We start from the raw sequence: 27,052 nt of genomic DNA, 5'->3' as shown, positions 1-27,052 counted from the left end.
AATGGCCGCTAAACACTTATCCTTTCTTATGATAGCTTTCATCTTTAGTTTCCATAACGAAAATTTACTTCTGTTGAACTTTTCAATTTCAAATTTCGTAGACATTGCTATAATTACAATCTTCTTTTCGACAATACTATTTTTCGAGAAAAATATCCAAGTACCTTTATCGAGTGAAAACCTACTTATTTTCTGATGTGGAAGGTCCACTATCGTGGCGAGCACAGAGCATACAATAATAATTAGATTAATACACACTAGATATAAGTACCTAGCTCTTGATACCACTTGTTGAGGAAAGGGACACCGAATTATAGCAAACCGCTAGTAATAATATGAAATAACAATAATAAAGGAACACCGGTATTTAACGTGGAAAACCCCAATAGGGTAAAAACCACGGGCAAGGAAAGAAACGTTTCACTAATAAGAATAATAGGAATTACACTTTTTTCTAATTACAAGGATAAACACTAATCTTTCTATCTCTTGTAATTGAGAGATTACTTACAAACTCTCTATTGAATTATTAGTATACAAGAAAGAAGACTTGATTTTAGGATGATCTAGATGTACTTGTATGATTGTGTATTTATAGTAGAAGAGAATGGCTCAGAGCACACAATATAGAGGAGAAATGTGCAAGTAGTCACTTTGCCTTATTGTAGGTTCCAAGTTAATTTGCCTTAATGTAGGTTCATTAGTCAATTTCCCTCCTAGAGTATTATTATTTCAACAAATACTTGTAGTATATTATGAACCATTATTGATAACCACATTACTAATTTTATTTGTCATCATTTTTTCTTAAAGATAGCCTTTAAGACTATCATTAGATATATTCAAAAATAATTAGGACTTTTTTTTAAATATCTTTAACAAATAATAAACAATTTAACACAACAAGTCAACGAATGTGGGTGCCATATAAAAATGTAAGACCTCTTGGGCTTTCCAATGAAGGATGTTGGGCCAGCTGAAGAAAGAAATTGATTCACATGGCCACTGTGTATTTGTAACGGCTACAATTTCAATTTTTAAAATATCATTTCAATTTACAATTTTCATTTCAAATTTCAATTTCCAATCTTCTAAAATTCTCCCTACTTTCCTTTTATTTTTCTCTTTTTGCTTTCAATTAATCGATTCATTCATTCCTCTATATCACTCCATTTCATCTATTAAATCTGTCGATCTTAATTTCCCTAAAAGTTTCAATAAGTATTAATTAGGGTTTGTTTGATTGTGTCTGCGATGGCTCCTCATACACCTTCTGCTGCTGTTAAATCAACCCAAATTGGTTTAACACCCTCTTCTTCTTCATGTTCAAAGACAAAATCAAGTCAATTAAAAACCCCCAATTCCAAACACCGCCTCAATTTTAATTCCAATAAACCCTCACCAAACCCTAATTCTACTGTTGCTGATCACCCGGTTGAAGTGGTCGGCCGGATTCGAAATTACCCTGACCGGAAAGATAAACCTGCTTCTTCGATTGTTGTTCAGGCTGATGGAGATTCGGTGCGGTTGAGAACGGATATCGGATACCGTGATTTCACCCTTGATGGGGTTTCGTTGTCCGAAAGTGAAGATCTTGATGTGTTCTATGATAAATTTGTTCAATCCAGAATCAATAGTGTTAAATTAGGGGGAAAATGTACAATCATGATGTACGGTCCAACCGGTTCTGGAAAAAGTCATACCATGTTTGGGTGTGCTAAACAGCAGCAACAGGGGATTGTGTACAAGTCCTTGAGGGATATTTTGGGCAATAATGATGATAATGAACAAGGGGTCGGATTTGTGCAAGTTACTGTTTTGGAAATATACAACGAGGAGATTTACGATTTGTTGTCAACCGCTAATAGCAATAACAATGGTGGTGGATTCAGCATAGGCTGGTCTAAAGCCAGTGCTTCTAAGGTACTTTACTGTTTCACTTCAAAATCGGTTTAGTTGTTGAGACTTGGTTGTCGTTTGTTGTTAATATATGTTTACGATTGTCTATGTGCATATTTGTGTAGGATGTTGTAATAGCTGTTTTGTCAATTTAAGTTGTGTGCAGCTTGTTTTTTCGAAAATTCTTTTACTTGTTGAGACTTGGTTGTTGCTTTTTGTTGATATATGTTTACGATTGTCAATGTGCGTATTTGTGTAGGATGTTGTAATAGCTGTTTTGTCAATTCAAGTTGTGCGCAGCTTGTTGTTTCGAAAATCCTTTTAATTGTTGAGACTTGGTTGTAGCTTGTTGTTGATATACGTTTATGATTGTCAATGTGCGTATTCGTATATTTGTGTAGGATGTTGTAATAGCTGTTTTGTCAGTTTTAGTTGTACGCAATTTGTTGTTTCAAAAATCGTTTTAACTGTTGAGACTTGGTTGTCGCTTGTTGTTTATATATGTTTACGACTGTCAATGTGCATATCTGTATATTCGTGTAGGATGTTGTAATAGCTGTTTTGTCAGTTTTACTTGTACGCAGCTTGTTGTTTCGAAAATCCTTCTAATTGTTGTGACTTGGTTGTCGCTTGTTGTTAATATATGTTTACGATTGTCAATATGCATATTCGTATATTTGTGTAGGATGTTGTTAATAATTGTTGTGACTTGTTGTTAATATTTGTATTGCTTCCAAAATAAAGTCTTGTTCATTATTCCTTAAGGTTATGGAGATTGAAATGTTAACTTATAATTCAGCACGAGTAGTACATTTTCTTTTTGAATCCTCTCATGCTTTGAAAATTGAGATGTGTGAATCATTTGAAATCTGTCATTTTTGCTTCTAAGGTACCTACCTGTTTCATTTCAAAAATGTTACTGAGACTTGCTTGTCGTTTGTTGTTGATATATGTTTACGATTGTCAATATGCATATGCGTATGTAAGTGTAGGATGTGTGTATATCAGTTTGTCAGTTTTAGTTGTAAGTAGAATGTTGTTTCTGAAATAAAGATGTGTTCATTATTCCTTGAGGTGATGGAGATAGAAGTGTTAACTTAAAGTTCAGCCTGCAAAATAGTACCTTCTCTGTTTAAAATCCTCTCATGCTTTGAAATCTGAAACTTGGGATGTGCGAGTTCATTTGATGATGAAATTTGTCGTTTACTACCATATTAACCACAAAAGTTATGTTTGTTTGTTGAAAAACTCCAGGTTAAATTAGAAGTTATGGGCAAAAAAGCAAAGAATGCGACCTTTATTTCTGGAACTGAAGCAGGAAAGATATCAAAAGAGATCCAAAAGGTTGAGAAGCGTAGAATAATTAAAAGCACATTTTGCAATGAAAGGAGCTCGAGGAGTCATTGCATGGTTAGAACTTATCTTGCTTATGACCTTCTGATAATTATACAAGTGTATGATGAATTTCAAAATTCGAAATAATAATAAATGGTGTGTGATATTGGTGCAGATAATTCTTGATGTTCCAACTGTGGGAGGGAGGTTAATGCTAGTAGACATGGCTGGTTCTGAAAATATAGAACAAGCCGGTCAAACTGGATTTGAAGCCAAGATGCAGGTGATTACTAATTGTTGCCTAACTTATATCTTCATGTTCTATTATTTTCTACTTGTATAATATTAATTAATTGCTAATTATTTGAACATGCAGACTGCTAAGATTAATCAAGGTAATATAGCATTGAAGAGAGTGGTAGAATCGATTGCCAATGGTGATTTGCATGTGCCATTCAGAGATAGCAAGCTAACCATGCTGTTGCAGGTAAAAATTCTCTTTTGACGTTAAACATTGGCTTCATAAACTGGATTATAGTGTTGGCTTGGCTGATTATATGTTTTTCTTAAACAGGATTCTTTTGAAGACGACAAGTCAAAGATACTTATGATATTATGCGCGAGCCCAGATCCAAAAGAAATACACAAGACGATATCTACATTGGAGTATGGTGCAAAAGCTAAATGTATTGTGCGTGGGCCTCACACACCGATAAAAGCAGATGACTTTTCATCAGATGTGGTGATGGGATCAAGAATAGCAGCAATGGATCAGTTCATTTGTAAGCTGCAAATGGAGAATAAGATTCGAGAAAAGGAGAAGATGGAAGCTCACAAACAACTTGTGAAAAAAGAAGAAGAAATTGCACTGTTGAGGGCTAGACTTGAAGAGGCAGAAAAGGATAACAGTGAAAAGGTTAATGAAATATTGAGGAGGGAACTGGAGAAGAAAATACAAGAGTGTCAGAAAATGGCCGACCAGGTTGTCGAGATGGAGAGGAAGAAGATGGAAGCGAAGATCGTTGAACAACAGGAAGAACTTGAAATGCTCAGGCGTCGTTTGGAAGAAATCGAGTCTGAATTGACTCGTTCTAGAGAAGAAAAAGGAAATTGTGAAAGAAATATTTCATCATCTTCTATGGAACTAGAAGGAAGTGGTTTTGCTAAAAAACTGATGGAGATGTATGCTGCTGATGAGGATCCAGGGATGGAGAAATCAATGGATTTGGATAAGTCTTTGGATATGGAGACGAGTAAACATCATAAAGCTAATAATAAATCTAGCATACAGGCCATTTTCGGGTATCCATTAATGGAGAATATGAAGAATGTTGAAGAGTATGAGCAGGATGTTTATGTCCCAACATCAACAAGTAAAGCAGTTTTGAGCACTGTCTTCGAAGATGAAGAAGAAGAAGATGATGAAATAGATGATGAAGTGCAGAAAGAAGTTATTGAGGAAAAAAGAATATATTCAGATTCAGTTGTGACCAATCCTCCCAAGTCTTGTTTCAGTTTCGATATCGAATCTTTAACGGCAGCAGAAAACTCGAACTCTGAGTGTGTTGGTGAAGATACAGCTTCATCCAGGATTGAACGAATCCAGAATATATTCACGCTTTGTGGAAACTACAGGGAGCTTTCTCAACACAAACCTGAAATTAAGGAGACTAAAATTATGTCTGATTCAAAGGAAAACTGCATCCCCACCACCTTAAGTTGTCCGGATGATAAGAATAAGAATAATGATGATGTGGAACTTGTTGTGAAATGGGAAGATGCTTCGTCTGCTTATGAAAACGGTGGGAAACTAATTGCAAACCTGAAACTTGTAAACGGTGCAACACTTGCAGACTTGAGGAAGCTTATTGAAATATATCTTGCTGCTGATAACCAAGATTTCACCTTTCTGGTGCGCCAGTTGTCTTTATTTCCTTTTTACAATATTTTAATTTGTTTAACGTTATTTATAACTTTTAGTTGTGAATGTATGCAGGACCCAACAGGTGCGCCAGTGGCAAAGGAGGATGAGGCAAGCATGCTGGCAAGTAAACTTCCGACTTGCAACAATGGTCAAACGAAAAGGCAGCACCTTGCAGCTTTACGTCCGGCAAACAAAGTTGGTTCGTATCGTATCTCATTGGACAACAAGCACCCGTTCACTTCTGTGGAAAACAGACTCCCGTTCAGTTCTGTAGAGAACAAGCTCCTATTCAGTTCATCGGAAAACAGGCTCCCGTTTGGTTCCTTGGAAAACAAACTTCCATCAGTATCTGCTGAATCTTTGTCGCATCATTTTTAGATCTATTAGGCATTTGCATGTGTGAAAACTTCATTTTAGTATCTGCTGAATCTTCTGCTGAATCTTTGTCATAGTTTATTTGAATATTCTCATGTGTGAAAACTTCGTTTTAGTATTTTGATGTGCGAGTATATAAAATCTATGTATTCTTTGTGCTGGTGAATGTTAGTAGTTAGAGTTGTAAACATCTAATTAGTATTAAAATTTGAATGCTTTCATATAACATGGGAGTACAAGTTTGTGATGTCCTACAGAATCATAAATAATGATTCATCTGATTGTTTCTAGACCCGTGATGCCAATAAGAAATCGATAAGGCATCACCATAATCATCATCAGGATGACTTGGTTGGCATCATGAGACCCAGCGTCGTGTTAATCAGCTAAGCTTGTCGGAGATATTTTGTCTGTCTTTTAGCAGCTCTTACTGGCTATGTTGATCACATATCTAACTCTCATGGGATGAAGGTTTTGAGCTGAACAGGTTGTTAAAGGTACATATTTTCTGTTTACTGAATACTTAACTTCATCTTAACAAACATCTTCATTGTATTTGGCTTACATTAGTGATTACCCCAGAATCTGAATTAGGTAGGTTTGAGTAAACTTAATTTCTATAGGTGTCTTGTATGCTAAGATGGATTTTTCTATTTACATTTATTTATCAAACATTTTCATGTATCAGTATTGCATATCATCGATACCGGTTCACTTTTTGTGGTTTTTATTTTCTTATTGATGGCTTAATCGTTTTTACCTTTTAACTGCTTGCTATCATTATCCTTGTCTTGAGATTTTTTTTCATGCCTTTATTTTGGAAATGGCATGTTAGATGAGTATGTATTTTTGTTCATATATGCATTTGGGACCATTACGAGCTTAAAACTTATTCACAAAAAAAGAAAATGATGACAGCAAGATGATGCTTTTGTATTACATATGACAAAAGGTTGATTTCATGAAAGCATAATGTTATGATTGCAGTTTATTAAGTTTGTTTATATCTTTAATATAATTCTTTTTTCCAATTATCAAGACAATAGCTATTATCTTTGGGTAGTCTATACATTGCTTGTTTTTGTGTCCCATTACTGGCAACTTTGTCATAGCTTTTGTATTACATATGACAAAACGTTGGTCTAACGCCCTGACTCGTCCACGACTTTTGACCGACTTGTCCCTCTTAGGTCCTGATTGACTCGTTCGTGGCTCACAACTTTTCAACCTTGTATGATACATAATTAGTCAAGGTTGTTGGTTTGCACGGAAGAAGACCATGTTTCTTTCCAACTTGTTTGCACGGAAGAAGACCATGTTTCTTTCCAACTTGTTTTCTTGTTTGTATATCTTCGAGCTACTGTAAATAGACTTACCTTTCTATTTTTTCATCGTCTTCCTGGGACGAACTGAAGAAGACGGACATTGGCTAGGATGGGCATTTGCTAGTTTTTGACTCATTGTTTTCTTGTTTTGTTGTTTGTATTTTCACCCTGAGGGAAATCGGACTTGCCATAAGCTCAATTGTAGAACTCACTTTCATAAATAAGCCATCACTCAATCTCATATTTGAGCGATCTAAGATCGTAATATATTTATGTATGTCTCATGGTGGCCTGATATGATATGGATGTATCCAAATAAAAATAATATTCAAATTGCGTTTTAATAAAAAAAATCTCAGGCGATTTAACCACTCAATTACTCAATTTTACTTTTTTTGTTCGGGTAAGGATCGGTTTAATTTTAATTGAAAGATCAAAAAGTAAACTTGGGATAAATATATATATAAAGTAGAATTAAAAGAACATTTGTTATTTAAACTAATTTTTAGGCCTTTTGTACGCCGTTAATCCTCAACTTTGACAATGGAACCCCACTAGCCGCATGTCAATCCTTCCTGTATCAAACCCATAAGAATGTTCTAATTAACGTTTTGTCACCAATAAAAATTTACACATGTCACGTTTGTCTTTGAGAAATGGATTTCAGTGGACCCCACCGTAACGTAAATGTTTTTTTGGCTTTGACACGCGGCTCCACTATCATGATGACGACTTGATGAAAAGATCCAGTGACCGGTTCTTGATAGAAAGCAAAAAGGAATAATAAAAATAAACTAGTGGTAATATTAGTATTGATTGACTAATTAAAATAAAAATGTTAAAAATTGTTTAATATTATTAGCCATTAGGGACTGGAACTGTGAAAGTAGACCAAGGCTAGTTTCGTAATTAAACAGAGTTCACATTCATGTTTTCGTTGCCGATTCCGTTGGTTGGAAGTAAGTAAAGTTGGTTGAAGTGGGCAGCAACACCAACAATAAGATTCCTTTATTTGTTCGAGTGTCAACTCTCAAACTCCCCAATCTCGTTTTCATATATTTTTTCTTTTCAAATTGAACACAACAACATATTATATATTTATATTTATATTTATTTGTCTTTACATTATACAATTACTAGAAAATTCTACAGAAATAGTCAAAATCCATCCACCATAAAAAGGTGTCCAACAACAAATACAACTTATTCATCACCTATTCTTCTCTTTCGTTCGTCTTTCAACTGCAACAAACAACTTTTTTGTGTGTGTGTGTGTGTGGGTGGGTGATTACCCACAGGTGAATTAAAGGGAGAACGTCATTATTTAAGTAACTGACCAAGGTAAAAAGTTTGCTCCTTTAAATTATTTTTAATTTTTTTACTTTCTTGATGAATTTTTAATTATTATTAGGTTAGATTGATAGTAATAGATAGATAGCAGTAGATGATAATGGTGAATTCAGTCAGCATAAGATTTTTGTTTAGCATAACCTAGAATAATATATTAGAATCATATTTCCCCTTAATAATTACCCTTGGGTTTTGAATATGTAGCTTAATCAACTGATTGGATCACCAAATTCAACTTAAATTATGTATGCATTAAACTTTGTTTTGTTCAACTGGCTTGCAGGATCTGTCTGTTTTTTATTTTTTTATTCATTATTTATTTTTTATCTTTAAATAACATTCTATTCTATTAACTACAAAAAAAAATAAAACAAAAACAAATCACCTGGTTTCTTATGTTTACACAACCTGTGACAAACATTTTACAGGATTCATTAAAAATTAATGATAGAAACATGGGAAAGAAAAGCACTTGGCTTTCTGCAGTTAAGAGGGTTTTTACATCCAACTCCAAAAACTCGCCGCTAAATGTAAGTAGCTTCATTTTCAAGTTAATACTAATAATTAATTCATTTTGATTAATTATTAATTAATAACTATTATAACTTAATGTGAATCATGTTGCATAGCAAGAAGCTGACAAGACAAGTTGGAAAAAAAAGAAGGGTGTGCAAGGAGGAAGGTTGAAACATGGAACATTCATCCCCCACTTCAGAGAGCCAAGTAGTATTGAAAAAATATTGGGCGAAGTTGACCAACAACGCTTATTCATCGAACATCCCCAGCCACAACAACAAGAACAGCAGCCGCAACAACAAGAACAGCAGCCGCAACAACAACAACAACATCATCAACAGAAAGAACAACAACCTTCCTCTTCTTATGGAAGGCCTGTATCTCCTATATCTAGGCCAAGAATAGACTCTCCTCCTCCGAGGCCTGCATTAACCTATCGACCAACAGAAATTAGTCAAAAACCACAGCCGACTCTAAAACAGCAACACATCTCAGCGACCAGCATCCAGGCTGCCTATAGAGGTCATATGGTAAGCATTTAATTTGTTTGTACTAATCATCTCACCTAAAGAGGTCATGCAAGTTTTGAATGAAATAATAATCTTTTTTTCCATGGAAGTCATTTTAAATGCCGTACTTGTTTGGTTTTGATACATGATGGATGATGTAGGCAAGGCGCAAGCGCAACGTTAGAGGTTTGACAGGTAATGTGAGGCTTCAAGGAATCATAAGCAGTCAAAATGTGAAACAACAGACAGCCAATGCCATGAAGCAGATGCAGCTTTTGGTGAGAGTCCAAACACAAATTCAGTCACGAAGAATCGAGAAGTTAGAGAATCAAGCGCTCAAACGACAGGCTAACAACAATGATAAACAAGTCGAGAGTTCGCTTGGAAACAACACAGTAAGCTTATCTCTAAATGTAACATGTACCATCTTAATAACACTGAAAAGCTTTCATTTTATCTCTAATTTATAACCTATACCAATCTTTCTAGTGGTCTGGAGCCGAATAGACTTTTTAAGATGGTAACGAGATATTAACAGAAATATAGCTCGTCATGATGAATTTGACGTTGTATTAAAATGATTAAATGACAGAACTCTCTGGATTAGTTGTTTCAGAAGTGTGGTTTATAAATTCAAAACAAAATAATAAAATAAAAAAAATAAAAGATCTAATCCGTATGTGATCTATTAACATGGATGTAGTCGGAGATGGGTGATGAATACTGGGATGATAGCGTTATTACGAAAGAGGAGAAAGAAGCAACGTTGCAGAAAAAGGTAGAGGCAATAATTAAGAGAGAAAGAGCCATGGCCTATGCATATTCGCATAAGGTAAAACTACTGTAAAACACTAGCTAGAACTAATATTAATTTTAATATTATTATAGATTATAATAATAATAATGGTGATTGTAATCTTGTTTATACAGTTAGGGAAAACCACACCGACATCAGCAGCTCAAACTTGTCTGATGGACCTCCGAACCGGTGGATACCCCTGGTGGTGGAACTGGCTAGACCGTCAACTTCCTTCTCAGAGTCGTCCTCAACCTCCAAAAAATCACCCGTTGACAACATCTTCTTTTAGGCCAACTCCTGATCATAAACTGAGTCAGAAGGAGGTTGACATATCGACTACACCATTGTCATCTAGGTCCATGGCACCTTCAAGAACAAGAAACAGAACCCACCCAAACCGGATGATGAAATATTCTAACGCAGGAGGTGGAGGCTCTCCTTATTCAATGAAAGATGATGATGATAGCATGATGAGTTGTCCAGCGTTTTCGGTTCCAAACTACATGAGCCCTACCGTATCGGCAAAAGCTAAATCAAGACCAACAAGTAATCCTAAGGACAGGGTTTCACCTAGTACACCAGGTAGTGAGACTTCTAAAAGAAGGTTTTCATTCCCCATTACACCAGATAGCAAACGTGGGAACAGGTCTCCGAGGTCTGTAGGGGATATGAGCGTCAATTCTGCCGTTTCTGTGCCTGCTTCGCTGGGGAGAAAACCGTTTAACAGATTTGTGTGATTATTGTTTTCAAATTTTTGTGCGTGTGTCTGTATGTGTGTGTGCATTGTATTATTGTTGATTGATAGTTTACCAAGGGTATAAAAGCAACAAAAAGAATACATAATCTTGCGTATGCGGAGTCGCGTGATGATGTAAGATGTAGAATGTTGTTCGTCTATCAAAGGATATAGAGAGTTGTCCCTAGGGTTGACCGTTTGGGAAAGTCGTCCATCTACTCTTAGGGAAAGATGTTGCTTTTATGAGGATCTCTGACGAGCACAAATGAAGATAAAAGTGTGTAAATACATATTGGTAGATTGATCATATAATATATAGGTATGATAGTCCTCCTCCTTGTTTTACAATGGTGTTCGGTGATGTCGATGTTGTTAAAAGTATACTCCCCTATTTTATTTTATTGTCCACTATTCTATTTGAAGATGTCCTAAATTAATTGGGGTAAATCTAAAAAGTTAATAAAAAGTATATTGTTAGTCACCTTTTTTAGAGAGTACTATATATGGTTGATTGTTGAGAGTACTAATTTCTGCTAACAAAAGGGTAATAAGAAGATTGTGTATAGGTAACACTTGAATTATTTAGCATCACTTTTATTGATATATTGAAACAATGTGAAAATGAATCTTTGTCTCGAGTTTAAAACAGTGGAGGGATGGCTAATAACATGATAACAGTGTAACAGCAATACAGTCAAAACAAAAGAAAACTAAAAAAAATACAACGAACTGGTACATAGCCCATCTTCAGGACTAAACCCAAGGTTGCAAAACTCGGCCAACTCGGCCGAGTAATCGGCGAGTACTCGGCTGAAGGGAGAAAACGAGAACTCGGTACAAGAATCGGCCAAAACTCGGTCAACAAAAGTCAACTCTTCTAAAAAATTGAAATACGTTCAATAATTAGGGTTTGAAGCACAGCGACACTTCTTTTTCTTCTATACCGCCTACGTTTCTTCCTCTTTCTTCTCTGTCGCTGCTATTTCTTGGGTTTCTTCGAAAATTCGTCTTCCTCTTCTTCAATTGGACATGTCACTCAACAATTAACAAGCTCGACTACTCTTCTTCCTCTTCTATCGCAAGTTCTCAACAGATTCAGGTTTGTTTATAAATTTTAATCTAATCATCTTTTTTTTTTTTGTAAATATTTGTCTCTTGATTTTGACTCAGTGTACTAATGTTACTAATCAATTAGTTAATCAATTTATATCTGTTAATCAATTAGTTAATCAATTTATATTTGTCTCTTGTTTATATCTGTTTATATTTGACTCAGTGTACTCGGTTTTTGTATATAATTATCAGTTTGTATATCAATTTGTGTATTGTTGTATTTTGTTTAAGTGAGCTAACAAGATTTGTATATCAATTTGTCACTTGTTTACAACTGTTATATTACAAATTGTGTATTGTTGTATTTTGTTTAAGTGTTTAACTGAGCTAACAATTTTTGTATATCAATTTGTCTCTTGTTTACAACTGTTATATTACAATTTGTGTATTGTTGTATTTTGTTTAACTGAGCTAACAAGCTAAGTGGTATGTTTTTTGTTTAGGTTTGGTATATTCACTTTTCAATGGCAGGAGCGTCTACGGATCAATCAACGAATTCTACTGCTGCTATGAATGAACTCAAGAGGAAATCGGGTGATGTTGGTTGGGATTACGCAATTTTGACTGACAAGAATAATTTACAAAAAGTGAAATGCACGCTTTGCGGCAAGGTTATGTCGGGTGGTATTCATAGATTGAAACAGCATGTTGCTCAGGTAACAGGAAATGTCGCATCATGCTCTAAAGCCACCCAAGAGGATATAGCAAAATGTCAAAAAGCTATTAATGATATTGGTGCTAAAAAGAAAGTTAAAAAAGATCATAATGTATCTGTGAGAATGGAGGTAAGGAATGATATGACAAGCCCTATTGACCTTGATGAGAGTGAAGAATTTGAAGGATCGAAGCCACAACGTTCTTACGGTCCCATTGATAGGTTTACAACTTTTGATAAAGGAAAGAGTAAACAAACCAATCTTGATAGCGTTATGAGAAAAGAAAGTGCGGATCGTTTAGATGCTTATATTGCTAGGTGGGCTTATCAGCATGCGGTTCCGTTTAATGCGGTTGATAATGATGAATTCGTATGTATATTAGAGGCGGCCGGTCATCATGGACCTAATGGTAAACCTCCATCAAGATACCACTTAGGAGAACCTCTATTAAAGAAAGAGGTTGATAGAACAAAAACCCGCATGAAAAGGTATGAAGATGATTGGAAAATAAGTGGATGCTCCATTATGACGGATGCATGGTCCGATAGAAACAGAAGGAGCATCATGAACTTATGTGCTAATAAATGGCAGGAGCGTCTACGGATCAATCAACGAATTCTAATAAATGGAACAGATACTCATATGTTAGTGTGTTCTAATGCCGATTTGAAATAAGGGTTTAGTCTAAACCCTTATTTCAAATCGGCATTAGAACACACTAACATATGAGTATCTGTTCCATTTATTAGCATATAATCTGTGAATGATTAAAACCAAAACCACCAAGTATATCTTTCACGACTCAGCTTGCATAGCCTCGCACTCTTCACGAATCGACTGGAAAAGCACAGTGGATAGGTAACGCTCACCAAAGCTAGGGAACACAACCTGAAACCATTTCAAGAAACAACAATACATTAGTATAAAAAAAAAAAAGTTGTAATATTGTGGCTGGTTCTTTGGGTTCTGAAGCAATCATAGTACAATATGATTATTCCAATTATAAGCCCATTTATTTATGGAAAGCAGTTGTTCTTCATTACCCGTCAGAATTCATCATCAAAAGCACGGTACACAATGAGCCATTTGGTCAATCCATTAATTAAGATGCACTTTTGGTCAGCTTGTTTGCAAGTACTATATCTTTAAAATACAACTGGAACAATGTATAATCAAATTTAAAACTTGTAAGTTATTTGACTCAACAGGTCCCCCAGTCCCACTTATTTGAGCCTGTCATGAAGTTTCTCTTAAAGCTTAAACGAAAGGAAAATGTTCAATGTAGTTTGCAATTGTCTAATTCAAGTACCAAATTCCGTGTGTGTGTGCGTGCGTGCGTGCGTGCGTGGTATGTAAAGGAAGTGATGCATACCGCAATAAGTTTGCCTGCATTCTCAGGTCTCTTCCCAACCTTGATAGCAGCAGCTGCTGCTGCTCCAGAAGATATACCCACCTTCAAATTCAATTCAATAAACATGTTAATGAAAAATGCAGCAGCATGCATGCATTAAGCTACATTAGCTATTTAACGATTTTAGAGTCAAGTAAGAAGAAAGCATAAATCGCTTGATAATCTCAACATATAACTAAACTTGTTTAGAGCAATTAACGAAAATCCCTTACCAGCAAGCCTTCTTGGAGTGCCAATTGCTTTGCAGTCTCAACAGCTTCATCACTCGAAATCTGCAAGTTGAAGTTAGATAAGTCTCGTGTCAGCAAATTAAAATGGCGAAAAAGCCAAAACGATATTCCAACTTTAGTGACGCAATGCGATGTACGTGTTGATTCCACAAATGTACCAACAATCTTCAACAAAAAGATTCACCTAAACCTAATTTAGCAATCACAGAAAACTGAATGGTATATCGTTCAGTTGTAAACGTTAAAAAGTGTTGTAAACTGAATAGGCTTTGTCATAATCATCACATTCGTGAAGTAAACAGTGTTGTAAACAGCACCGTCTCGGCCCACTAGTCGGTTTGGTGACTAGCCTGTCCCGTTTTGCACCAAAACATCTAATTGGTCGGTCAACGCTAAAAAGTCAAAGTCAAGGTTGTCGCAGTTAGGTCAAAATTTTAATACTTTTATACTCATAACGCAAGTTAAACCATAATATAAATTCAAATTGTATTAATAAGCAATATTGGTGAAGTCATAACCAAAAACATTCTTGTGCACGACTCAAGTATAATTTAGTACCAAAATTAATGTAACATGTCATTTATTAACATAATTATACAACATGTTAGAAAATTTTAAAAGTGAATACATTCACGGTTCATGAACCATTGAGGTGTTCTGTAGAATGTTGCCAACCTACCAATTCTTTCATTCGAGCTTTAAAGTTTAAGACCAAGTGTACACTAAGACTTGTATCTGTGACTATATTGCAATTAAAACAATAATAAAAATTTAATATACAAATAGGCATCAAAAGCCAACCTCGTCAAAATATACGGAGATAGAAATAGAAAAGAATCAGACCTCTATTACTTCGTCAATCACATCTTGATCCAAATTTCCTGGTACAAAACCTGCCCCAATCCCTTGAATTTTGTGAGGGCCTACATTTTTCACATAATAAAAGCTAGAAAAAAAACAAAAAACAAAAATTCAAATCACAAACTCGGTAACCGTCTTTATAAACCGTACCTGGCTTTCCACCAGACAGTATGTTGCTTTCTGTAGGTTCCACACCAATTACCTGGTAAGTTGAATTTCACCAGTTAAATAAATATATCTTAGAATATTATATTTTTTAAATGCCAGCTAAATAATCTTAAATTAAGACCAAAATTTGTCAATGCTACAACTAATTTTATTTTTTTTTTAGACCGGAAAGCCTACAACCTATCCCAAATACTATGTACAATCACAAAGATACACATATTGTCTCAAATGAGATTTGAACCCACAACCTCTCAGTTGATAACTGACTCACATACTACTAGACCAAAGACAATTTGGTCTATTATACACCTAATATCAGGATTTGATTGACGTTGAAGTTACCTTAACATTCGAATTTTGATCCTTGAGAAACCGCCCGACCCCAGAAATAGTTCCACCAGTTCCAATTCCGGCAACAAATATATCCACTTTCCCATTTGTGTCTTCCCAGATTTCAGGGCCTGTTGATTCATAATGCACCTGCTTACAACTTGATATTAGTCACACATTTAAAACGAATAATAAAATTGAAGGAAAAGCCCAAATGAGTATTAGTAAAACATGACTGAATTTGACAAAGAACAGTTGAGAGCTCCAAAGACCATATTATAAAATGCTCTCATAAGTCATAACGTCATTAAAATAGATATGGGATGATATATGCAAAGGCCACCCAAGTATGCAACTATTTTCATCAAGGCCGCCCATATGTAAACTCAGATATATGGGTTAAAAAAATATGTATTCAGTGTCATTCTACCAATTCGAACTAAAAACGACAAGGAAATGTAAAAAGTGACAAAAATGCCCTTCTATTTACAAGGTCAGAGTGATCAAAACTCTTAACTATGCAGAGAAATACAAAATAAGGACTTCAAAAAAGTGTCATTTTTTTCATTTGACGACTTTATATATGGGCATAATAGGTATTACATATAACTTTCATCAGTCTAGAATTTGAAAAAATAGGAGCATTTTTAACATTTTCCAAACTTCCGGCGTTTGTTTAGTTGGAAATTGGAATTGATTGTGATGACACCAAATACAAATCTACAATCCATTAAACATATATCCTTTAGATATGATACAACTATAAAACTAATTAGCATATTAAAACTAAGATATACTGCACACGTCACTAATACTTGATTGCTTCAGCAGCGAATATCACAAGGATTTATGTAAACTGTTCAAGGCATTATTAGCTGAGAACTTAATGATGCAAAATTCGTTTAACAAAATTAATTGGCTGATTAAGTATGATGTTATTTAGTCAGAATGAGATGGGATGGGTAACAGTAACCTAGTAAATCAGTTGCATTCTCCACTAATTCACTATACCAACAAATAAGAGCTGAACCGGATAAATATGCTCTCACCCTATGGTTTGGAGCCCACAAATGGATTTTTCTGCCATGAGATACGTATTTACAAAAAAATCACATTCAGCATATATCAACGGGTAGCAAGTCATACTATATCCACAGTTGTCTGTTGAATCAGGATGACGAGAGTACCTTTGGGTTGGCAGGATTATCAAATTGTTGAAGCATGTAAGAATTGGGTGTGCTGTTGACAATTTCTTCAGCTTTTTGAATCGCTCCTTTCATGCCCTTTGAAGAGTCAGTAAGAACAAGTTCGGCTCCAAATGCTTTTAAAAGAACACGTCTCTCAAGACTCATTGATGCTGGCATTGTCAGAATGAGCTTATAACCTTTTGCAGCAGCTATAAATGCAAGCCCAATGCCAGTGTTACCACTGGTAGGCTCAACCAATACACTCTGAAAACAACCAAAACGAGAATAAGGATTTTGACGAAATATAGTAACGTTGAATTCACATTTCACAGGGTCCATGTTGCAATTAATGTATGTAACTCTATCTTATTCATAAATGATTAATAATAGGTGTATGATGTTTTCTATATGCATTTTGGTGACGAGTAATGCATTATATCATTAAGCGTGTTGCATAGTTTACCAACGCATAAACTTTTACCTTCCCTGCTGTTATAAGTCCTTTCTCTTCCGCATCAACTATCATACTGTTACCTATCCTGTAGTCAAAAAGTGAAGACAATATTCAGTACCAAATTCTGAGATGCTTTTTTATTGAACATAAAGATGAGGCAAGTTTTTAAAATGTGAATGGGTTCACATAAAGATGAGTAACTAAATCACCAGTAGCTAGTTACATAGCTAACGTATTGAAAGGGGACAAAAGAAGCTAAGCAATGACATAAGTATCCCCGTTTGGCTCACAAAATCCAATGAAATTCCGGCGAAATTGGAATTGAATTTAGACACAACGCGTGTCCAAATTCAATTCCATTTCCGCCGGAATCCAGAACGGGGCCTTAGAGTATGATTTAATTAATGAATTTTAAATTTGTAATGGTGACTGACCTGTCTTTGACACTACAACATGGCTCCATGATTTCAAGCTTGGCAGCAATATTAGCAACGGATCCCTTAGCAATTTTGTTCAAGTACACCATTGGAGTATTCCCTATGAGCTGTAATTATTATTATAAACAGGATGAGTAAACCCTAACTATACAGAATTAAAATATCTATCCATTGATATTAAATTAATTAGTATTGAGCACAAGCAAATAAAAAATCAGTTAATTTAAAAGTTAATGTAAATAAAAATGATGATTGCGTGAGTCAACGGGATGGAAACTGGACCTGAGTAACATCATCTGCGATGTTAAGACCTTCATCTTCTTCTTCTTCTTCTTCTTCATCATCATCTTTGATTTGAGGACTTCCTTTTTGAGGTTTCACGGAAATGGCTTTACACACACTAATCTTATTCTTAGGGTTACATGATAATGATGATGATGATGATGAATAGAAAGAAGAGGAGTTGTAGTTGATGTTGTTGAAACGGAGAAGACGATGGGTAGAGGTGGTTGTGGACTTCGAAAGAGAAATCAGTGCTGTATTGTTTATCAACGAAGACATTGCTCGATTTCTGAATTCTACACACCAGCAAATATTCACAAGGCTGCTGCTTGCTTGATTGCTGCTTTATCTACTTCTACTATCTTCACTACATTCCCTTTTTATACATATACACCCCCCTTCTATTTACCTTTTGATTTTAATACTCGATATTTTAATTTTATTTATTTTGAAGTACATTATTTAAAAATAAAGTAGAGAGAAGATTTTTACGTGTTGTTGTGGAAATTGTTTGCAATAATTTTTTAGTATATATGTTAAACGTTATTTTAATAGTTTACAATTATAATATGCACATGAGTGATTGACATTAAAATATTTGTTTCTCATAAAATTATTTTCCTTATAATGAACCTGACTAAAATAAACAATATCCAATTAAACTTAAAATATATATAATTTGATATATATTACACGAAAAATAAAAGAGATTTAGAAAATACTTTACAAAGTGTAAGATTGTTGCGTAAGAAAAAAAAATCATTTCAGACTTTTGCTATATAATATAAACATCATTTAAGTAGCTTATAATTTAAAGGTGTGGAAGCTAAATTAACTTGAGGCTATAAAACTTATATATGTTTTAGTGTGTTCTTCGCTATAAATGTATAATAATCTGTATCAATCGGTTATTTATTCCGTTATAAGATAACCGTAATTCTTTGAGATATTATATCTGTTGAGTCTTCAAAATAATTAAGGATTTAATTATGACAAAACTGTAATTTATTTGCACTAAAATGTTAGGTGCAGCCAGCACAAGTTTGTTTATGTATAGACAGCAAATATTGCTGTGTCAAGTGTTCAGTATGCTGCCTAGTCTACCAGCACAAGGTAGAGTGTATTCTTCGAATCAGCACAGGATGAGTACCCAGCAATTCAAGAATATCAAGTGACTCAGCATAAGAAGAACCAGTAAACCTGGTAAGCAACATACAACACAAGACAGCCATGCTCCATTACAAGCATGGTGGTTTCGTGAGTTGTCTACATCAATTGTACTATTCAACAGAAGTCAAAGACAAAGTTGAACAGGAAAGAACACGCATCGGCGGCTGACAAGTGACCTTACAAGACCACGTGGGAATGCAGAAGTTTAACGCATGTGCAGACATGTGCTATACTTTGTCAATGCCTAGGGAATACAACATTCTGTTTGTTTAAACGAATAGTGGTGCCAAACCAAATTAGGGTGTTCCTGCAAATAGCTACCAAAGAGGAAAGAGGAGAGCACGCTCTCTGATGCAGTTGTCCCCACAAGTACAGATATCCTATGTACCAGTGGACAATAGAACCATTACACGATTAATAAACTACTATAAATTGTTGTATCCACTATTATAACAACTAGTGGTGTGGGTTTTATTATTTAGAGTCTAAAACGTGTAATAGCTTTAAGTTTATCCTCATAGCTATACTTAGGTAAATCTGTATCAACCAACTATCATTCCGCCAAGGATAGTTGTAATTCTTTGTGATTTAATCAATAAAGAATAACAGTTGAAAAATTACCTTTGACTCTATTTAAATTATATGCTTGAATACTAAACTGTGTTTAATTGGTTAGTTAATTAAAAGAAATTGTATTCACCCCCCTACAATACTCCTGTTGTTAATCAAGGGACCAACAACTGGTATCAGAGCTTCAGTCTTGATAATTTAATATCTTGGATCTGAATTCTCTCATGACTGCATATTCAAATACAGCTTACCTTGAAAATAGATCATCCAATAGACCACCCAAATTTGATGAAGATGAGTATGAAACTTGGAAGGCAAGGTTCATGCTTCACCTGGAGTCTATTGACCCACTCATGCCTGGTATTGCCACAGATGGTCCATTTATCCCAACTGAGACTATTGGTAGTATTCCAGCTACTGCTGACACTCCTGCCATTCCTGGCAGAGAGGTTATTCTCACTCCAGCAAAATAGGATGCTGAGGATAAACGTCGTGTTGAACTTGACCCTAAGATCATAACACTGTTAGCTATAACATTACCTAACCACTTGTTCAAACTGATTAAAGGAAAACTGAATGCTAAGCATATGTTAGACTATCTGGATGTTACTTATGAAGGCATGGATGAGGTTAGGCAGAACAAGATTATTGCTTTGAAAAGAGAGTATGAAATGTTCTTTGCCTATAAGAATGAGACCCTTAAGCAAACCTTCATTAGGTGTCACACCCCCAAAATGGACCAGGGGTAATTGTGACCAATCATATCATAACACAGTTGTATAAACGAGAACGACTCTATATGAGACTTTTTAAATAAAACTTCTGTTAATAAAACAGCGGAAGCAGTAATACATGTTTACATTATTATTAAAACGTAAAATAAATGTTTATGAACTAAAATATAATATGCGATGTGGACTCCATGCAAGCATCAAATCTATCATCATAAAGTTGCAAACAGCTAGCTCAATCATCACCTGAGACAAAACATGCTTAAAGTGTCAACCAAAAAGGTTGAGTGAAATTCATAGGTTTATAAATAATATCCAAAGTTTTAGACAACAAGATTTAGTTTAAATTTGATTAATATAGATATATCAATCTAAAAGTGTTGCTGCAGTTTGTAATATCGCTACTAAACAAGTTTACCCTATGACACCTTGTACTGTCAGTGTCGTGGAATCATTATTATGTAACCAAAGACCAACGGTCGAATGGTTAGAGACGTTACTCTCAATAGGCCTATTCATAATAATTAAGTTTGCATTTAAACGTAGCAATTAACGATATTACGGTAGGGATTTAGCATGAATCAAAGCATGACAGCATAGTTAACAATTTAGTACTTGTGTCTAAGCGTAAAACAGTTATAAAGCAAGCATGTGTTTCACCCCAAAAGTTATAAAACAGTTATGAAACAGTAAAAAGTGGAGCTATGAAGTTCACATGAATTGTACATTATCTTTGATTAACCTTCACTTTAGGTTTATATGTTATTATATATGTTATATTATATTATATTTATTAATGTATTAACAATTTGATTATATTATATTATATACTATAAGTTATTATTATTAAATTATTATAGTTATAAAATAAGTGTTTATTAATAACGTATTGTTATTAACTTACATTATAAGCATTATACTTTATTATATAGTATACTTAGTTATTAACCGTAAGTTATAATAATAATATTAATTTAGTATATGTAATATACTTATGTTAATCGAAAATCATACTAATATATGTTAATTCGAATATTAATTCATTAAATATTATATTTATAATTTTTATAAACTTAGTTAATTATACAATTCAGTAGGATATTTTATAAAAATAATTTTATCAAGTTTTTGTATTTATTTCCCACTTTTCTTTATATATATACTTGGTTTATATTAATCAAATTTAATTAGGTAATAAATATTAAATCGACCTAAATAAATAATTTTATATTTTTTACAGGTTCTATATTATGTAAAAATATTATAAAAATTATTAAATCAAATTTTATATCAAAATATTATTTATTTAATGTTTTCTAATTATTTAACCATTGTAATCGACCTATAATTAAATAAATAGTAAAAATAATTTAAACTAAATTTTTATATTTTTTTAAAGTATCTAGTGATGCTACTTATCATATAAAAATTTTATAAAAATATTTAATACACGTTTGTATTTATTTTGTATTTTCTTTATTATTTCTCTCGGTTTAGAATAATGAAAAAGTAAATTCTTTTTAAATACTAATCTTCCCATTTATTTAATTTTTATAATTTTTTCTTGTTTATAAAAGTATAATAATCTCAAAAAAAATTTATAATTATTTTTATTACTGTTTAATATTTTATTACGAATTTTATATTGTTTTTATGTTTAAATACTACATAATTCATATTTAATTATAAATAATATTCCATAAATTATCAAAATTATTTTTATACATCATAATACTTATAATACTAATTATAAAATATAAAAATAATTTATATATATTAAATTCGAATTTTTAAAGAATATACAAAAAAATAAAAGCAATTCGATAAAAAATATAGAAAATACCTCAAGTACTTTTCCAAGGCTGTGAGAGAGTTTTTCCAAAGATTTGATATAAGTTTTTATGAAATGGAAGTAGGTATTTATAGGAAAAAAATGGTTGGTGAAAATAAAAAAATATAAATAAAATAAAAGTGCCAATTTTGACAAAAAATAAAAACATGTTAAAAATGTTTTTAATAGGTTTTTGTTTTTGAAAATACTTAGTCAAAATTCATGAGCTCATTATTTAATTTATAAAAAATCTCTTTTTTATAAGCTAAAAATATATATATAATGATTAAAATAACTTATCATTTAATTAATAATTATGTTTCATATAGTTTTAAATATAATACGCATTAATATTAATATTAACTAAAGTTATTTTATATAATTAGTGTAAACTTTAGTTAACAAAAAGTGTCGACTAAAAATAAATATTTGATCAATGTCAAATTTAATTATATATTACGTATGGATAACAACCCTATAGTCAAATTAGTCAATTCAGGTATGGAAATATGAGGGTTGTTATAGTACCTACCCGTTAAAAGAAATTTCGTCCCGAAATTTAGTTGTTGCCATTAATCGGTGTTGTTCGTACATAGACGAGGATATTTACGTTTTATTTGGTTTTCACATTCCCAGGTATGCTCGGGGCCTTGCGTGAATTCCAACGAATAGAATATTGTTCTGTTTCAAGAATTAAAATCATACAAACCATAATTTCTACAAATTCTTCTACGAAGTGCATTTTATTATTAATGCGGAGATCATTCAAAATGATGATGTTATACAAGTCATTTCAGTAAATTGGATATATAAAATGTGTTATGAATAATATCGAGCTCATTTAAACCTTGAGCGTTTATGCCACCACGCTAGGGTAGACAAAATAGAGAGGAGTTCATGAAAATCATAGTCGTAAAATTTGATAAAAATTGTCATTCTTTACAACAAGAATGATGAATATGAGTTGAAAATATTGTTTTATCAACATTGGGTAATATGGATAAAACGATTCGATTATAGGAAGAGTATAAATGAAGTTATCTTAAAAGTTTGAAATAAGGAAATATCAGTGTGCCTTAACTTTTGACATAATTAAAGGTGATTTCCGGAATTCAAGGGATTTAAAGGAAATCTTTATAATCTGTATAAGATTTGATTCTCCGGTAATTAAGGAAATTAAAATTGCCTTGATTGTTGTGTCTAGAATTTTGCTATAAATTAGCTTCTTCTGTTTCATTATCTTCACCACTTCTATACTTTCTTTCTCGATTCATACTTCCAAAGATTGTGAAAATGCTCCATCCAGTTCTTATCCTGAATATTTTTTCTGACTATCGTATCTGTCATTCTTCTTTTTCATTTACCTCCAGAGGAATCTGTTTACTTCTACAATTACCTTGGGGTTATAGTGTTTTTTAATTCTCCCGTGTCTTTATGTTGCTATACGCATTGATATACACGGTTTGTAATTTCCGTGTTGTTATCGGGCTTTATATTTTCCCTTATATGTCGGAGCTTTATGCTTTTGTTTCTTCTTCCCGACTTCAAGTCAAGCGAATAATGGTCCAGAACTCGTAGGTATGAAGTTTCGAATGATCATAATTTATAAAGTAGAAAGGAAAGGTAATAGCACAATTTGATTTGTCAAATTACCAGAATATTCGGAAAAGACCGAATCATCAAGAAAAATATTTTCTTGATATGTTTAGAGGTTAAATAGAATGTAAAAGTCGTGTAACATGACGAATGGTGATTTATACAGTCTATGAATCATCATCTTCCATTAAAAATTTTAGCATGACTTACTGTAATATAATATCATTGGCCTGACGTCATTATATTATACTAACTCATGCTTCAATTAACAACACTTCTTCAAATCATTCATAATTTAAACTTGAATTTTACAGAATATAGAAACTAATACAGTTTCCTTTATGATGTGATAAAGATATCGCAAAGAGATAATTAATTGCGGATAAGAATCGTTATGATGATATCATCAGAAATATAGAGGATATTTTGGAATTTCTAAGTTCGAAAGTTGATGAAGAAAATTTTTTCGCAAGCTTTTAACATGACTTCGGAGCAAGATATTCTCTAAAGAATTCATCGGATCCAGAATTACCTGGATTCTTTGAATATAGGGTTTGGTCCCTGTATTTGTCCTTGGTCTCCTCCATGGTTAGCTCAATCCGTTTTTCAGTTCCAAATTTTCTTTTGAGCTTTTCCAACGTACCATTCTTTATTATAAAACTTTTGGCCATTGAGACCATCTACAATTTTGCTGTTTCCTCTGCATTTAATGCAGCCATATTTGAATCATTGGTTATCAATCCGAGATGGTTTCAAGAAATTTCATTTTTAGATGATTAAACGCTGATTGTAATCGTCAACGGATCTAATGGTTGATAGTGGTTTGATGTGATAATTCATCATAGAATACGAATGAATATAATTCATGAATGTAGTGATTTTTTTAGAAGGATAACACCTGCTAAAGCTTTACTTGGATTCTGATATGTCAAAATTAGAATAGATAATTGAATTTGTATGAAGATGGTTGTTCTATTTAGTGAACGGATACATATATCTTGTGGATGTATAGTTACTGATTATTGAATCAGAATTTGTAGAATGTACGGTGTAACATATTAATGTGAAATCTAAATATTTCTCAGGTATTACCTACCCGTTAAAATATTTTCACAATTAACAGTTTGTACAAAAGAATTACAATCTTTATGAAGATATACGTTCATATATGTATTCTTCAGATATGTTTAATGAGTAATATAATATTAAACTCATTTAATTTGCTGTTGAAACGAGAGTAAATAATCTCCAAAATCTTAGATATTTCATAATTGTCGCAAAATATTTTGCTAATGAAGTTACGATTCAATAGTTCATCGTTCATTGTTATAGATATACCTTGGTGTATGATGTTGGTGCTCGTGTAATCCTTGTGAAATGCACAAGTCACGAATAATGTTTTTCTAAAAAGTTTCGAGTATATCAAAAATGGAAGTATACACTCAATCTTGTATTTGAGTAATACACTTGGTTTATTATGAAACGGAGTTTATTGTGTTGAAGCAGTGATTAACGATTGTTAAGTCATTAATAAAGGATATACATCATAGCATATTATGATATGAATTAACCAAGTAGTACATACTAGTTAAGATTCACACGTAATAGCTTAGTACGAAAAGATTTATTATTGTTCAATCCATATATATAAAGTATACATATATAGTTCTTCATGAAGAATGAGTCAATACATCTTAACTCATTATTACTAATATTCCTTGGTATCTATGGGGCGTATGATGTTGATGTTCGAGGTACTGAGTGTAATGTTGAGGCGTGGGATGCGGATGTTATTGTTGGTGAAACTGATGCTGTTGGTGGTGATGCTGATGGTACTGGTTATGCTGCTGGTGCTTCTGCTGGTGTTCGTAGGTTTCGCACCATATTCTCCAGAGCCACCACTCGAGCGCGAAGCTAGTTGACTTCTTCTATTATTCCGGGATGATTGGCGGTTCGGACAAGTGGATGAATAAGATCTAGAATTTTAGATATTATATATTCGTGACTGGATATCCTGGAAATGAGGGTGAAAATAGTGTTCCTAATGGGTTCGCCGGTAAGTGCTTCAGGTTCTTCACCAAGAGGTGAATTCGGTTGGTGGAAGGGATCACCTTCTTCTTGTCTCCATTGATTAAGTTTACTACGAACCCATCCCCAATTCATCCAAAATAGATGATGACTAATTGGTTGGTTCATTCTGGTTACACTGCCATTGGAGCTCGAGGAGTTCGAGGAATCAAGTGAGAAATCCATATTATCTGATCGGAATAAGGGTTTTTGTTATGAGATGAGTGTTGAATATTGAATGATATATTTGTCTTCTTGATATACGTATATATAGCAAAAAGATTTCCATAATTTACGGAGGAAATTTAGGAAAAGTGTTAGACAAAGTTTATTAAGATAGATATGATAAGATATAATAAGATATGATGTGTCTATAATCCAATAATAGCAGTATGACGTGTCGAGATCATAAAATGATAAGTATGTAATCTGATAATCTTTCGATTAAAGACTTTCAATTTGTAATGGCCTATTCAGGTCTAGGGGCTTGAGCTATAAGATCCTTTAAATCGGTAATCCAAACCCTTCCATTCTAGAGTTTCGTAGACGCCATCCGTCAAGAAAATTCAATAACGAGAAATAAAAGGTATAAAAGTAATGAATATGAGTAGTGATGACATTATAATGTCTTTGAGATTCTCGATAACTCAATGACATTTTTCGGTTCGCAAACTGATGCATAAAGGCATAAAGCATATAGGTACGTGATATAACAGGGAGTTATATACGTTTGAGTATGAATAGTAACAAATATAGGAGTTTCAAAAATTCATGGATAATATTTCATGTAATACATATGTAATACACAAAACCATGATAATGACATAGGAATGTCGAGAACGGTGTCGCATTTAAATGTGGTGGCGGAATTGAATAGTACTTAGGAGAATGAGTAGAGTTCTTAGATTGGCTCGGAATTCTAAGATACATAAAGTTTCTAAAGTGTAGTGTAGCATTTAACAGTTAAAGGCAACAATTAAAGGCACTATAGTCAAAGGAAGTTGTAGTCCTACATTGCTAAGGTACCTAATTGTATAAGGCACACTTAAAATACAATCCTGGTTCTCTACAACAGCCTGCTCTGATACCAATCTGTCACACCCCCAAAATGGACCAGGGGTAATTGTGATCAATCATATCATAACACAGTTATATAAACGAGAACGACTCTATATGAGACTTTTTAAATA

At 33.4% G+C, this 27,052-nt stretch overlaps 3 protein-coding genes across 4 annotated transcripts; 2 read left to right on the top strand and 1 right to left on the bottom strand.

Annotated features, from left to right (window-relative positions):
- The first annotated feature begins 1,254 nt into the window (after nucleotides 1-1,254).
- Nucleotides 1,255-5,542, top strand: LOC139854547 (kinesin-like protein KIN-10A). The gene is made up of 6 exons (XM_071843847.1): nucleotides 1,255-1,923; nucleotides 3,154-3,309; nucleotides 3,410-3,517; nucleotides 3,611-3,721; nucleotides 3,809-5,146; nucleotides 5,231-5,542. Exons 1-6 carry the CDS (start codon nucleotides 1,255-1,257, stop codon nucleotides 5,534-5,536), a joined length of 2,688 nt encoding a protein of 895 aa, XP_071699948.1. The 3' UTR covers nucleotides 5,537-5,542.
- A 2,273-nt stretch (nucleotides 5,543-7,815) lies between these two features.
- LOC139852835 (protein IQ-DOMAIN 13-like) lies at nucleotides 7,816-11,184 on the top strand. Its single transcript, XM_071842170.1, has 6 exons — nucleotides 7,816-8,199; nucleotides 8,637-8,738; nucleotides 8,838-9,254; nucleotides 9,395-9,628; nucleotides 9,937-10,065; nucleotides 10,164-11,184. Exons 2-6 carry the CDS (start codon nucleotides 8,664-8,666, stop codon nucleotides 10,767-10,769), a joined length of 1,461 nt encoding a protein of 486 aa, XP_071698271.1. The 5' UTR covers nucleotides 7,816-8,199; nucleotides 8,637-8,663; the 3' UTR covers nucleotides 10,770-11,184.
- A 168-nt stretch (nucleotides 11,185-11,352) lies between these two features.
- Nucleotides 11,353-18,245, bottom strand: LOC139852356 (cysteine synthase-like). Of its 2 annotated transcripts, none has more exons than XM_071841636.1 (11): nucleotides 17,898-18,245; nucleotides 17,613-17,722; nucleotides 17,206-17,263; nucleotides 16,725-16,988; nucleotides 15,550-15,687; nucleotides 15,190-15,241; nucleotides 15,022-15,101; nucleotides 14,161-14,220; nucleotides 13,910-13,990; nucleotides 13,230-13,425; nucleotides 11,353-11,529 (listed from the first exon to the last, which is right to left on the bottom strand). In XM_071841636.1, exons 1-10 carry the CDS (start codon nucleotides 18,174-18,176, stop codon nucleotides 13,333-13,335), a joined length of 1,215 nt encoding a protein of 404 aa, XP_071697737.1. In that variant the 5' UTR covers nucleotides 18,177-18,245; the 3' UTR covers nucleotides 11,353-11,529; nucleotides 13,230-13,332. The 2 variants fall into 2 exon arrangements, with proteins under 2 accessions (XP_071697737.1, XP_071697738.1); XM_071841637.1 differs by having other exon boundaries at nucleotides 15,022-15,071.
- Between the last annotated feature and the right edge of the window lie 8,807 nt (nucleotides 18,246-27,052).

Source organism: Rutidosis leptorrhynchoides, chromosome 6 (genome assembly GCF_046630445.1).
Source record: "Rutidosis leptorrhynchoides isolate AG116_Rl617_1_P2 chromosome 6, CSIRO_AGI_Rlap_v1, whole genome shotgun sequence".
Classification (NCBI taxonomy): Eukaryota; Viridiplantae; Streptophyta; class Magnoliopsida; order Asterales; family Asteraceae; genus Rutidosis; species Rutidosis leptorrhynchoides.
This window is presented reverse-complemented; position numbering and strand designations above follow the sequence as displayed.

Coding starts and splice junctions, on each gene's coding strand:
- LOC139852835 (XM_071842170.1), top strand. CDS start 8,664: ATGGGAAAGAAAAGCACTTGGCTTTCTGCAGTTAAGAGGGTTTTTACA. Junction 8,739..8,837: donor CCAAAAACTCGCCGCTAAAT/GTAAGTAGCTTC, acceptor CATGTTGCATAG/CAAGAAGCTGACAAGACAAG. Junction 9,629..9,936: donor GTTCGCTTGGAAACAACACA/GTAAGCTTATCT, acceptor ACATGGATGTAG/TCGGAGATGGGTGATGAATA.
- LOC139852356 (XM_071841636.1), bottom strand. CDS start 18,176: ATGTCTTCGTTGATAAACAATACAGCACTGATTTCTCTTTCGAAGTCC. Junction 17,264..17,612: donor TGTTGTAGTGTCAAAGACAG/GTCAGTCACCAT, acceptor TTTTGACTACAG/GATAGGTAACAGTATGATAG. Junction 14,221..15,021: donor TGATTGACGAAGTAATAGAG/GTCTGATTCTTT, acceptor TTCAACTTGCAG/ATTTCGAGTGATGAAGCTGT.
- LOC139854547 (XM_071843847.1), top strand. CDS start 1,255: ATGGCTCCTCATACACCTTCTGCTGCTGTTAAATCAACCCAAATTGGT. Junction 1,924..3,153: donor CTAAAGCCAGTGCTTCTAAG/GTACTTTACTGT, acceptor GAAAAACTCCAG/GTTAAATTAGAAGTTATGGG. Junction 3,310..3,409: donor GCTCGAGGAGTCATTGCATG/GTTAGAACTTAT, acceptor ATATTGGTGCAG/ATAATTCTTGATGTTCCAAC.